This window comes from Anguilla rostrata, chromosome 18 (genome assembly GCF_018555375.3).
Source record: "Anguilla rostrata isolate EN2019 chromosome 18, ASM1855537v3, whole genome shotgun sequence".
Taxonomy (NCBI): domain Eukaryota; kingdom Metazoa; phylum Chordata; class Actinopteri; order Anguilliformes; family Anguillidae; genus Anguilla; species Anguilla rostrata.
Genome location: NC_057950.1, coordinates 12,375,327 through 12,389,930, shown reverse-complemented (window position 1 = coordinate 12,389,930; position 14,604 = coordinate 12,375,327). Strand labels below are relative to the sequence as shown.

The 14,604-nt window shown below is 43.3% G+C and overlaps 1 protein-coding gene across 1 annotated transcript; it reads right to left on the bottom strand.

The window, feature by feature from the left end:
* Positions 1–474: 474 nt before the first annotated feature.
* Positions 475–14,400, bottom strand: LOC135244964 (lutropin-choriogonadotropic hormone receptor-like). The gene is made up of 11 exons (XM_064317683.1): positions 14,006–14,400; positions 13,502–13,573; positions 10,038–10,112; positions 9,303–9,377; positions 8,693–8,767; positions 8,254–8,331; positions 7,865–7,933; positions 7,150–7,224; positions 4,441–4,629; positions 2,909–2,980; positions 475–1,737 (listed from the first exon to the last, which is right to left on the bottom strand). Exons 1-11 carry the CDS (start codon positions 14,182–14,184, stop codon positions 582–584), a joined length of 2,115 nt encoding a protein of 704 aa, XP_064173753.1. The 5' UTR covers positions 14,185–14,400; the 3' UTR covers positions 475–581.
* Positions 14,401–14,604: the final 204 nt, after the last annotated feature.

Sequence of the window (14,604 nt, the reverse complement as noted above, 5' to 3'; positions counted from 1 at the left end):
GAGGCCGATTGCCACACCTGCTTTTGGCAGCAGAGGCCTCACGAGACTCATGGTGGGGGTGGGGGGGGCGGGGTGGTTTGGGGGAGGTGGGCATCCGGTGTTGACTGATCAACGATCATCTGAGCAAACGGATGAGCTGCAGACGGGCCGGGCTTCAGGCACGCCTTGTGGGTCTGAGACAAATGTGTTTAATGGAGTAAACGCCATTTTCCCCCTTCTTTATGAGTGACCTACCACGGTCCCTCGCCACACACACAAACACACACACTCACACTCGCACTTCTGTTTGTTGAGTCAGTCAGGAACAAATATGACTTGGGAAAGGAAGAAGCAGGGGAGAGGGAGAGGGGAGAGGAGATGTGAAGTGAGAAGAGGAGAGCAGTGATGTCATCATCGATGACCCATTTTAAATACCCCCCAGTGAGTGCAGTCACAAACGTTTCCTTCTCCCAACAGTGTTTTCATCAGATTTATTACAAAAATATTCAGCAGGTATGTACAGTATTAAAGTCAGCACCTTTGATCATCAGCATGAATAATTCCACATAATTCTGGAAAAAAAAATAAAATAAAAAATTCAGTTATTTGGGACCTCTGTTGAGAATGCAGCCCTGCATCTTGATGTGGTAGGCGTAAAACCTGAGTGAGCTGGGCTTCCTGGAGGAGGCGCTGTTGCGCGGCTTGCGGGCCGCCAGGCCGAGCAGGCGGTGGAGCCAGGCGCGGTCGCTGCAGCAGCCGCAGCGGTTCAGCAGGAGGCGCACCTCCAGGCGGAAGGCCCGGGTGAAGATGGTGTACAGGAAGGGGTTGCACAGGGAGTTGATGGGGTAGAAGAGGATGAGGAGGATCTTGGAGTGGGACACGGTGATGAGGGGCATCCGCAGGGCGGCGGAGATGGCGAAGAAGGAGATGGGCGCCATGCACAGGAAGTCGGTGAATATGAGCACCGCCATGCGCTTGGCCATCTTGGTGTCGCTGCGGCGCGTGGCCAGGCGGGGGTTGCGCACGCTGGCGTAGATGCGGCCGTAGCAGACGCAGACCACCAGGAAGGCGGCGGCGTTGAGCAGCAGCACCGCCATCACGTAGGCCTGGGACGCCGGCGTCTCGATGTCCATGGGCAGGCAGATGCTCACCTTGGCGTAGCTGCTCACCCCCAGCACGGGCAGCAGGGCGGCCAGCAGCGAGAAGCCCCACCCCGCCGCCATCATGGCCGCCACGTGGCGCAGGCGCAGCTTCCTGTCCCGCCGCAGGGCGTGGGTGATGGTGTGCCAGCGCTCCAGGGTGATGACGGTCAGGGTGTAGACGGACAGCTCGCTGGCGAACACCGTCAGGAAGCCCGCCGCCCCGCACCCGCCCCCCGTCTGCCAGTCCGTGGCGTGGTTGTAGTACTGGCGGCGGGAGCGGTGGTCCACCACGGCGATGAGGAGCAGGTACACGCCCATGCAGAGGTCGGCGAAGGCCAGGTTGCACATGAGGAAGCGGGAGACGGTCAGCTTGTGGCGGCTGGTCAGCAGCACCGCCAGGACCGCCAGGTTTCCCAGCACGGAGGAGACGGCGATCACCCAGGTGGCCGTCCGCAGGTAGGCGTACCCCAGGAGGTCCTCGCAGGGGTTGAACGCGTCGGGTTCCGGGGTGCACTTGATGGGGGCGTCGCTCAGGCACAGCTCCAGGTTGAGGTACTGGAAATCGAAGTCGTCGAGGCTGTACTCTGGGTACGACATGTCGCTTGCAGAGGGGTACCTGCAGTGGGGCGAGGGCAAGATCTTAAATCACGCAATGCTAAAAGGAAAAGATTTCCGTGATATGCATAAACAGTGATGGACTGTAGCAAGTTTCACATGAAGTAAAGGATCCGCAGTGTGCTTTACACACAGCTCTGGAGTACTTTCTACGTAAACATTTAATCTTTTTTGTGTGTTATAAATGATTTGGCAAATTGGGTAATGAATCTGAAGGATGTATAGTGTGTGTGTGTGGTGTCTGTGACGGGAAGATCTGTAACAGTCTAGGCCTACTAACATCATGCATAAATATCACACACAGGCTACACTGACATGATGTCCCAGGATGATATGGAATGTTCAACAAAGAGGGAATTGTTGATGTGTTTAATGTTGTAATGTCCCAACCCATTCTACCCCAAAGAAATTGTACAAAGGATTCAATACTAAATCAACAACCATTACTAAACCCCATAGTCCAGTACTTATGGGTCCTACAGTATATATAATGCAAAAATGGACTCAACTATTTTCAGGGATAATTTGTCAAGGACAATTGACAATTTGTAAATTGGTGAAATTTGACTTGAATTATACATTAATTATAATGGATTTTTTTATTGCATACCACCCTATAACCAGCATTTTGGCGAGACTATGTGCTTTGGAAAACTGGGTGATGTTACTTCAAAAATTAGGATTTTCACTGCATTGAAAGTATACAGCAACTGAAAGAATCCAATTAAACACGCAAAACAGAAATAAAGAGGTTTTTAAATGAGCCAAGAGAAAAATGAGCACCTTCAAGCGCTGCAAATTTCGAGCACTTTCACAAACTTGAATTGCAAATGGAGCACTTTCAAGTTTCGAAAGACTCCTGGGAATTAGCGACGTGTTGTCATTATATCATCTGAAATGTTCAGACCACTTCAAATGCAAAACGCAGATGGGAAGACAAACCTCACGCATCCTCTAAACTGCACGTGGTAGTTCAGCTTCAAAGCTCCTCGTCAGGTGGCACTTTTTATACGTTTTTGACAAAGGGGAACTTCCTCTCCGAGCTTCAATGCTGCTCACCCAAGGGAGGACCTATCAAAGAGCACTACTGCGTGCTGGGCCCGTGGCAACCTCTACAGTCACGGTCCAGCTCCTGCAGTTATCTGGACTGGGCGACAGCGCGAACATCTTACCCAATCCCCTGCGGTGGACCGCTGTTGCATAGCCTGGAGAGGTTCCCAAAGGACCCCAGAAGCGCGTTCTCCCTGGGCCAGAAAATGGACACCGATAAGAGACGTGCAAATCAGCAGCGGTAAACACAACCAGAACACAACAACACCACATCATAAAGTAATAATAACAACAACAATAACAATAATCACAGTAAAATATGAATGGAAAGAACACAAAAACTGGGAAAGAAATCTATAAACTGAGCGAATTTTGAAAATTAATATTGTTTGTGCAGTCTTGGGTCCATATAATGGTGTGTATGTTCCGGAGGTATAATATAATGCAATAATACAATATAACAGTGAAAATGTTCCTGAGCGAGATGGCTAATGGGCTCCACAGCAGAGTGGCAGTATAGCAGAATGGTCTTCATCCCGTAGATGTGAGCTTACAGCAGTGCAGCTGCAGGAAGACTGACTCAATAGAGCAGAGAGTATGTCCTGTTTACATATCTGAATGACATCACTAGCGCTCAATATGAGTATCTCAATGAACACGATGCCATATAGAGAACATCTGCCACTTAACACAGATGTGAAGTGCCGGTTGGTTATTAATGATTTATTATTAGATAAGATTATAAAGATAATCAGTTGTTTTCAGTTATTAAATTATATCCAGAGCACTTATTTCCTAGTAGAAAGACATAGAAAGCTTTTACTTTTATAAACCTCCATGAAGGAGGTTATGTAATGACATCTATCCATCCATCCGTCTGTCTGTCTGTCAGAAAAGTAATGGCTGGATTGCGATGAAATTTGCTATGCACTCTCATGATCCCAAGAGGAAGAAACCTATTGATTTTGATGACCCCATGATCTTTCGTCAAGTGCCGCCATCAGGCCAAAAATTCACTTTGTGATCGACATATCTGGAAAAGTAATGGCAGGATTGTCGTTACATTTGCTGTGCACATTCATGTTCCCGAGAGGAAGAAACATTTGGATTTTGGTGACCCCGTAACCTTTCCTCTATTGCCTCCATCAGGAGACTTTTATAGTTTTTTTATTTAAATGGCTCTGCTTGGCTTCTCAAAATGTCAGGATTAAATGTTAACAGCCACCTCTGCCCTGCTTTTCAGCCTAGAAACCACGCATTGTTCTGTTGCCATGGCATCTCACGGGGAAGCATTAACATACACTGAAATGTGTGTAGCACACATATTAATGTGGAAGTTGTTTATTTCTCTGACTTCGTTTTAACAAAAATGTGAAGAAAAACTAAGAAAGGTGCTTTTGCTTCTCCTGTGGAGGTGTATTCATTGAGACTTACTAGCATTCAGAATATAGTATGTGTGTGCTTTCGTTACAGAGAATGAGATTGATTCTGTTTAATTCTTTAATTGATTCTTTAATTTATTCACATTGCACCATTGCCCCATACTGCTAGGACCCTGTTAATTTCCGCTTGTGGCTATTATTATTATTATTGATACAGATATTCCCCTGTCCTGGTCCACAGCCCAAGGGACTCTGTGGCCAGCAGTTTCTACCTGTGTTTCCGCCTCCAGGTGTGAAAGGCACAGCAGTGACTGGGGTAGGTGAGGTGGGCCTCCTGCAGGTTGACCAGGTTCTCCAGAGGGGGGAGGGTCTTCAGCCCCTGGGTAGAGCGCGCGGTCAGCACAGTCACCTGCTGCAAGCCGAGGGCTGGGAGGGAGCGGAGAGCCGTAGAAGACACATCGCTGAGAAGAGAACACACATGCACACACGCACACACACACGCACACACACAAACACACAGCGTCAGTAAAATTTTTGGGCTAAACCAGAAACAGAAATGACGGTATCGCACAGCATCGTCATAACTGCACCGGGAAATTTCAGTAAACTGTGTTTCCCTTAAATGGATCTGAGTGGAACACACTGTCCTATACTTATATCCAATATCTAACATTTCCACCACTGGTTTCCCTCTTTTACAGTCCACTTCAACTGTCAAGTGTCACATATAGCAGTGGTTCCCAAACCTCTCATTGAGGGCCCTCAACCAGACCCAGGTATTGCCCATGATTAGTTGCATCAGGTGTGCTTGTGTTGGAACACATCAAAAACCTGGACCTTGCTGGGGGCACCTGAGGAGAGGTTTGGGAACAGCTAGTGATGAACATCCTGCATTAATATAATATAATATAATTATTATTATATTAATAATAATAATAATTATTATTATTATTATTATATTAATATAATGTATCTATTTATAAAAGATGTCTTTCTAACCTACGGCTCATGGTCTGTTAAAATGATGCAGGCAAGTTGACACAGTGCTGTATGTGGGTCTGTTGGTGCGTACGTTATGTCTGCATGATAAGACCATACAGAAAACACAGGATACTGGCCCCGTGCTGTAAAGCACTATCAGTCTATTTTACTTGATAAAGCAAGGCTTTGTGATTTGAACAACACTTTCGGCATAAGGAGTCAGAAGTTCCAGGAATGTACTTTCATAGGTCAGAATAAATGGGTGTACACAAAGCCAGCATACCACAGACCTATCCATAGCAAATGAAATGTGCCTTCATTTTAAGCACCTTAAGGAAAATACACTGGGGAAGCTTCTCAGAAACTGTGGTATTGTGTGTAATGGAGTCTTCTAGTTAAATAATAATAAGCCTTTGCGAAAGTTAGCTGGCTAGGCCCAGAACAATGAACCGCATTAAGAGCAGTATTAGTGGCAAAAATGTACTGGGAGAAATTTAAGAAGTAAACAGTGATAGAAATATTTCTGTGTGATGAGGTGCCATGCTATTGATGCATTTCTCTACAAATTACAGGTTTGAAGTCCATCTTGGTGACAAAAACCAATTTGCAGGAAATTTGTTCAGTTTATTATTACCAAAGTACAACTAGCTTTTCAGTTATATGAAGCCCCACCCACACTCTACCCAAATATAGCTGTGAATATCTCTTTCTGTAGCTCAAAGCAGTGTACTTTCGCAATTATTTAGACAAACTATATTTGTGCAAAAGAAGCATGAATGATATGGGATTTAAAGGAGCTGGATGGCCTACAGTACAGTAGTACTTCTGGGATCACAATTGGATCTCCCAGGCTTATTTTGGAGCACTTTCACATATAGGGCAAATATACAGATAGAGGTGTAGTGTGATTATGGATAATAATGATTGGTTAGTAACTCAAAAGATTGTGGGTTTGATTCCCATCTTGGGCGCTATTGTCATTAGTAAATTACTTGACTTCAACTGCTTCAGTTAAATATGCGGCTCTATAAGACTATAAAAAATGTAATCTGTGCAAGATGCTCTAAATAAGAGGGTCCACTAAATTCTGAAAATAAATGTGTAGTTCTTCTCAATGATTTGTGTCCCTTTAATTAAATTTAGTTTACTTTGTCACCAGGTAAAATACAATAGCGCTTGAATTCATTTCCAACAAGCAATTCCCAAGATTTCTACCCCAAGTTCTACTGCATTCTATTTCATCACATGCTCTAGCACTGTAGGTTTGCATACGTTTGACAAATGGCAGAAGTTGTCAGGTTAGCCTAATTGAAAAGATTAATGATGTCTGGGGAAAATAGTCCCGGCCCTCTCTCGCTGCTAACATTTTGGCAGCAGAGGGGAACGCATCGAATCAGCAGATTGCGTGCAACTGTCACTTCCGGGTTGTGTGCGCTCGTTTGGAGCAGTGCTTTCCTTATCTAACTGGGTTGCCTTTTGCTTTCGTGGCTGAGGGACGATAGGGCTGGCTCCCCAGGCATCGCGGCTCATTCTGTTCCTGCCACACCCCAGAGCGTTTCCACCACACACGGCCACAAACAAACCGCGTTGATCTCGAACGCAAATCGAGCCGTGGACGAGGAAGGCCTCCTGTCCTGGGCAATCTAACGGCGCTTAAATTTATCGACGTGCTCACAATTTAGCGCATTTACTGACGCAGTGCAACGGATGCCTGTCTGAGAATGCATTAATGAGCTCTAAGACAGGGGGTTTGCCTGCCTGGCTCTGTAGAGCTGCTCGGTTTGCTGGTTTTTATTGTTTATCAGCATTTTGCCTTATTAAATGTACTGTATACATCAATGTTTTGCAATTAACACTTTCCAGCTGAGGAGTACCCCGGATCCACCAGTGGGTCCCGCCTCCGTTTAGAAAGGGCTGTTTTAGTCCTATACTCATACTCCTGTTCAGATGTGAATTTCTACTTAATTCTGCCATTTTCTTTTACGGGACCAGACACTTACAGCAGACTCGGCCCTGTCGCCCCTTCGAAGGCTTCATCGTGGATTTTACGTAGGTTCCTGTTGCCTTTCAGAACCCTGAAATGAAAACAGGACAGAAAAGTTATGCAGGGACTTTAATGGCATACAAATCACATTCTCTCACACACACATTAGAAATGTGACATTTCATTTGGCATTTAGGACCTGTCCCCCTGCAAAATTCAGCTCAACGTATGAATTTTTAATTGCAGGTATCTGATGAGCATTGGGTCTGCAGCCTGACTTTTCTGGAAATGTAAACGTTGGACAACTACGCAACCTCCAGGCCAGTCTGTGGCCTACATAGAACAGAGTTTAAGAATCTGGCCTTATTTTTATTTTCCATATTTTCTCCATAGGTACTGTACATGCGATCTGACAGACACACTCCAAACCCTCGCCAGTGTGTGGTGAAAGTACAAAAACAATAAGCTTCCAAATCAGTGTTTTGTCCCCGACACGTTTATTTACCAGAACATTTTGTTTCCGTGATTACCGGAGCCTTCTTGCCCATTAAAATCCCCGCAATAACAACAAGCGTGTGCCTGTCAAAGGCCACGAAGGGTGGAGAGACCTTCTGAGCGGGGCGTGGCAGGTTACGCCATTATGACAGGCATTCCCTGAGCCGCCCAGTTTGGGACTGCAGCTCAGAAACGGATGACTGTAGGTGGGGATGGGTGCCGTACGCGGTACGTACAGTTTAGACATTTTTGTCCCGTTGAATGCGTGGTGCTGCACTTCTTTAAATCCGTTTCCGACCAGGTTCCTGAAATGAGATTAAAAAAGCAGGAAATTGGAGAACGTTTAATACTGTGAAATGCACATTACCGAAATGCCATTTTTGTTGTGCAACCTGCTGTGATTGCCTATAAACAAGTGATTATTCAATTACTCCACAACATACCCAGCCCCTTAATGCCTAGCCTGTCAACCGGGACCTCAAACAACTGCAAGTTAATAGGCTAAGTGGCATACAACAAGTCCCCACAATAAGGCCACACATTGGTTTCAAATACAGGAAGTGACAACATTTAAGAATGGAGGCTCCAGGTGACGTCATGAGAAAGCTCATCATTCCACACTCACATGTATGTCTCTTCTTCCGTCATGCCCAGGAAAGCGTTGGGGGGGATGGTGTCGATCTTAATATTGTCTCCCACTTCTCTGGATAAACACACATTTGCAATAATCAATAATAGCTCCCTTGCCAACTTTTTTAAAAGGACACGTGGCAGCTTCCAAAGAACATTATACAAAATTTGAATTTGAAAATGCATTTATTGTCAGAGTGTTGTTGTTATGTCCAAATGCCCCCTACAAACAGAAATGTCCCCCACACTGACTGAGTGACTGGCTCCCCCAAAGTAACAGCAATATTTTGTTTTACCAATAGATTGGCAAAAAGGCACTTCGAGCTCCATTAGTCACAGTCTGTGGATAATGCCTGGCCTTGCTTCTTTAAAAAGGTGGGGGCACAATCTGTTAGATTTACAACACAGATTCTTTTTTTTTTCTTACTACTTACAGAAAAAATAAGGGTTCCAGGGAGGAAATTGTTGAGAGATCGGGGAACTCCCGCAGTCCAGTGTTACAAATGCTCCTGGTGAAAGCGAGAGAGGGAGGGAGGAAAGAGAGACCAATTTAGTGAGACACTGTCCAAAACTGTCATTTCCCAAGTCACTGACAACGCATAGCAAAGACACTGTTAACTGCTCCACTGAGTGACAGCTAATATGGCAAGATGATCATTTATGGTATCTCTTGTATGTATATATGGATATGTTTGTAGTGAGATATGGAAATTTGAATAACACCTGCTGGGGTGCATGCAATTGTAAGATACAGGAAGACTCGTGTTTTTGGCTGTTGAGGCCATGGGCATATTTGTCTGGAGCAGGCAAATTAATACTGACCAAAGCCCAGCGTCACAATGCAAGCTCACTGTTACTCTAATGGGTGTTCCTGCTCTAAAGAAAGACCTTTTAGCCTTGGGCAAAGTGGCAGAGGTTCTCATGGCAAATAACTTGCATCTGACTGCTTTCCCTCAAATTCCATTGATCGGCTGCATTGAATCTTACGCTCGTCATATGCCCTGCTGAACAAAGGAGACGGATGGGACGGGTGCACATCCTTACAGGTATTTGAGTTTGGGAAGGTCAGAGAAGGCTCCTTTCTTTATGAACTCCAGGTTTTTCATGTTGTGTATCAGGCTGCAAAAGCAAGGAGAACCACAAATATTTACAGCAGGCACAGCTACAATCAAACTGTCTTACCCTGACAGTTCTTTCAGCATGTATGTCACTTCTCTCTCAGACGAATACCATCAAAGCAAATGTGCATACCCTGTCCCTGGTGTCCCTGGCCCCCAGCTGCATTTACACTGACATGTATTCATCCAGGATGTGCCAAAACAAGCTAAGTTACCAGTACTCGCAAACACACTAAGCACACATAAGGATAAGCACCAGAACAGAGTGGAATAATAGTTAAGATATTCAGAGCAAAGGTAATCATCACTACTAAAGTGAGTTAGATCAGATATCAATTACAAATACTTGACACAATGCACTTAATACTAATGGACATTCCAAAAATAAGGCTTTGATCAAAAAGATGAATATACAGAAGACCTCTAACTGGAGTACTTGATAACTTGAGTTCAACGCCTGAAATATGGCCCATTTTTAACAGTAAGACCAAGGTAGAACCTCTCTCTTTTGTGCCAGCTTCAAGTTGCTCCTGAGAAGAAGTCCTTCCATGGCCTTGCCTTTCAAGGTCTCTATCTCTTTGTTGCTGCGACTCAGAACCAGCTTTAAGGAGTCCCGGTGTTGAAATGTTGGTGTGACAGTGAAGACGACAGAGGCACTCACACTTCTTGCAAGCTGTGCAGAGAGTGAAACGCCCTGGCTCGGAATATCCTGATGGAGTCACTCTGGGAAATTTCACTGCAAGAATGACATACCCAAACTGCTTCATCATTACCATACACCGAAAGGGTAATAGTATTATATATATTATATGCATTTTATGAATTCAATTACATAGAACATTACACTATATATATATATATATATATATATATATATATATAGTGAGCACCATAATATTTTTATTTTATTTTGCTCTGTACACAATTTTACATTTGTAATCAAACAGTTCACGTGAGGTTGAAGTGTATTTTTATATATTTTGGTTTCATCATGTACAAATGACAACATATTTTTATAGAGTCCCCTAACATCAGGGTGTCATAACGTTTGGGACAAATGGCTTCACAGGTGCTAATTCGTGTTCAATTTCCTTGGCTTGTCAGTGCTCTCTTTCTTTTTAATAGTGTTCCAAACAGTTGATTTTGGTTTGCTTAAGACTGCTTTTTTTCTTATTTCTCAGCCTCATAATGGTTTTCTTGATTTTCATTGGCACAACTCTAGTCCTCCTGTTGACAAACATCAATAACAGACTCAAAAGGCAATCAAAAGGCTAGAATCAAAACTAGGTACTGAAAGCTCTATTATCTCCTGCACTAAGGAGGTAATTGAACACACCTAACTAATCAGAAACACCTGTAACGCCATTTGCCCCGAATGTTTTGATGCCCTGAAATGAGGAGACTATTCATAAAAAGTGCTGTAATTTCTACATGGTGAAACCAAAATGTATTAAAATGCCATGAAATAAAAGCTGAGAATAAAGCCATAAGCCATTAAATTTTTACAAACCTTTCCAACGCACAAAATTTTGCACTCAATTTGAGTGAACGGGTAGAGTTTGATTTCATCAGAAATACAAGCACAGTGCCCAAGACCCTAAATACATAATGTGATCTCTGAGCACTGTAGTCTAACTGGGTCTTTTAAATGGCTGACTTTAGAAGGACCCACAGCCATGCCTGGAGCCCGGCCTGCTCGCAGCTCTCACACCACTCCCTCCACCTGCCATTTCTCCTCATCCACCACCTGCTGTAATTATCGGTTTTTTATAGACTGCCGCTCTTCTTTAATTAGAGAGAACTTTTGATTGAAGCAAAATGAAGGTGCTACTTAGAGCAAAAGTATATTTTAATTTCTCCATTTTATTTTCACCCAGGTCCTCAGCATCCCAGCAGAGGTTTAATAATGGCTAAGCTATTTGCCATATCTCTCTCTCTCTCTCTCTCTCCTTCTTTCTATAAATCTCACATTTCAGATTTTTTTAAGCACATTTCTACTCAGCCACAGCAACCCTAAAAACCCCTTCAAAATCTAATTTTAGGCTTCGTTTAGACAGGCAGTTTGATTTGACCCAAATCTAATGTACATCTGATCATTTCCTTGAGCTCTAAAAGGCAAACAATAACATGGAATTGGATACTTCACTTCTGATTTGGACATTAGTATGTGATCCAAAACTCAATACATATCCCATACCTGGGTGCACAATTTGTGCCTGAACAGTCAAATGACTGAGTGCTTCCAGAGTTTTTTCCATCTGTCCCCATGTGACCGGGGTTGACTCGCATCATCAATTCAGGACAGAAATAAAAACACGTAGCTTTGTCTACACAAATCCAATCTCAGCACTGGTAAAACTATTGTGCAGACAGGTCAGCCAAAAACATTGGATTTGGAAAACAAATCCGATTTGAGCATTAAGGCCAGCTGTCTAAACAAAAATAAACAGATATGATTCTAATGCGTTTCATCGATGATTCGGTTCCATCGCCTCCCCCTTGTCCGTATGGTGAGGTGTGAACCGTGAACATGGCGTCATCAAACCACGGGAAACTCTGTTGGGTTGTGGCACAATTTTCAATACGATGATCTAAAAATGCATGGTCTAAAAGTAGCAGTAGTCAGGCCAGTAGTGATTTGGCTAAGGATGTCCCCGAGTTTGACCACTGACTGTCACGGAGAGCTGGTCAGATTTAGATAAGCCAGTGCCGTCCCCCTTTGTCCAATTACACTACAGGAAACAACAAACTGCGACTGTCACTTCTACCCGTTTATAATATATTGTCCGTACTAAGACATCTCACAGCATGTCCTTTCTTACAGCACTGTGCAGTCCTGCTTTTAGTCAGGGCACAGGACTGGTTGCTATATAGTAGTAGATTGTAATAAGGTCCAAAGCCCCAGTAGGCGAAGAGAACTGTGTCAGCAAAGTGACTATTTATTTCCACCCCACCTGCATCAGAGCTGGACACCTCCATGGCGGTTAATGTGATGTAACATCAGACAACCCAACGATAACAGAGAGGAATCGTCTGTTCAAAAACAGAAGTGATGTGATACTGATGGTCTGTATCTTTTATGCAGTCAGTTGGCAAAATATGCATCTGAGAAATGTCCCAGTGGAATGATTACTATTATTTATCTGGAAAAAAAGGATTTTGACTTGCTCACTCTGTTATTATTCCTTGTGTGTGCATAAATAGGAAAATGTATGTATATTTAAAACTTGTTACCTGGAACAATTTGTTCATTTATTGTTTAAGCTGAAACTTTGTGAATCTGTTCAAATGCATTCCATTGGTTTATTGAATTACTAAATGGGGTGCTTAGACCCCACAGACACCCAGTTGCCCGAAGGCCACAAAAGAATATGTTGTTCTAGTTCCCCAAGCTTCCTTCTAGCCTGATTTTCCCAGACCGTTGAGAACGGAACCCACCGGAAATGATACATGGATCATCTGGGCAACTGTTGTGCCTTTTGGGACTGAAAAATGCAAAGAACAATACCTGACCTTAAGTCTGTCCCAGTCAGATATTCTAGAGAAATCTGTGTTCTAAATTGTGATTATTTACAAAAGCAGCTGGTCTGGTAGGTTTGAACGATTTAGCCCGACTTTAAATGCATAATTTATCCTTTTACTTTTAAAACTTTTTCGCTTTTACCGAAGTTTTTAGCAATTCACCATAAACCAATGCCTCGTTAGTGACTGACTTCAGTTTCCTCCAAAAGCATATCTTTAACAGTTTTTCGGGTGAATAATCATGTTAATAATTGTCTTCCAAGGTTACCATAAGCACCCTCTGACATAGCAGGTCTCTAAATCGTGGCTGAGGTTCGTGGCAAGTGGCTGCTCTTTTCAACAAGCTACTGTAATTGGGTCACAGTAAGTGCTACAGTCGAGAGCTTTTCGGCATCACAGTACAAAGGAGATGGTGATATTTACAACTGAGCCTCTGTGCTTTGAAAATTAATATCAGTTCCATTTGTACTTCAGGTGTTATGCATATATTGTAATGCATCCAAATGTGGAAAGACATCTGAGCCTAAATCTTAGTTTTCTGTGACACAGCTAATGGTTTAACTGTGTGTATTCGCCGGGAAGGTAAAGGGCTGTGTCACTCACATTCTGTCTACGTTATGAAGATCTCTGAAAGTATTACTTGGGACTTCTTGTAACGGCAGATGAGTTAATCTTCTATAAGAAAAAAGAAAAAAAAAATAGCACGGTTAGTTGGTTATTTAAAGCGAACATACGCTTTATTTTATTACAATTCGAACATACATAAGACAATTACATTAATTAAAAGTGTTTTTAGAAGAAAACAAATGCGTAATAAAAAATGGGTAATGAACGTATTCCATCAAAAGGTTCACTGTTCAACAGGGTCAATTCCATTTTATTTCAACCAGTTTAGGACACGATTGATAATTTCCTGAATTCAACTGAATGGAATGGAACTGACCCTTACCTTGCCGTCTATTGAACAAACAATTTGGCAATGATGAAAATGTTTACAAAGATCAGCATCACTTTAAATCTAAATGTAATTGTTTGTTGCATGAAAATCACACGTCTATTACGCGATGAGCTGGATTGACACGAAAGAATCTGCGGTAGGATACTTACATGTTGTTAATTAGTGAGGATTTGGCAGAGGAGTTCAGCTGAGTTTCCCTTGTGCAGCGGAAAGACTGTTCGGTGCATTGGCAAATGACGGGGCACGAAAAAGTCCAGCCGGAGCGCACCTGCAGGACAGTGGACAGCATAACCAGTCGCCACATCGTCCACAAGAGCAGATTGGACATGTCTTATTCCTTTCTTATTTCCTTTAGTTTAAAAGAGTGTTTTCTTCCTCCCAATATGTAGGCTAAAGCGAAACAACCTGTTGCTGATACTTAAAAAGCGCACTTTAGAAGAAGTAGCACATCCCTCAATTCCTGTGAAAATGTGTGTAGTTGCCTGACCCCCCTCGCCTCAGCTCCGAAATACTGTAGCTACTCTACGTCACAAACTCTACAAACAACGCGGTAAGGTAATTGCCTACTTTCAACGAGTGGGTTAAAAATGATATAGTGAACTTTAAGGACTATCAGAGCAGTTGTGTCTGTACTTCGTGTACCCTGCATTCATAAAATTAAATTTCAGACGCTACTGTATCTTGTTTGATAAACTGGCAGTAAACATGGCTTTTTATGCATGTATCAGGAATGTTTACATGTAGCTTT

Bases quoted from the DNA above. Each gene is read 5' to 3' on its own strand.
- LOC135244964 (XM_064317683.1), bottom strand. From the start codon at position 14,184: ATGTCCAATCTGCTCTTGTGGACGATGTGGCGACTGGTTATGCTGTCC. The intron at 8,332-8,692 runs GTAAGTAGTAAG...GTGTTTATCCAG, and splicing joins CTGGAACCCTTATTTTTTCT to AGAAGTGGGAGACAATATTA. The intron at 4,630-7,149 runs GTAAGTGTCTGG...TTCTCTTCTCAG, and splicing joins GCGACAGGGCCGAGTCTGCT to CGATGTGTCTTCTACGGCTC.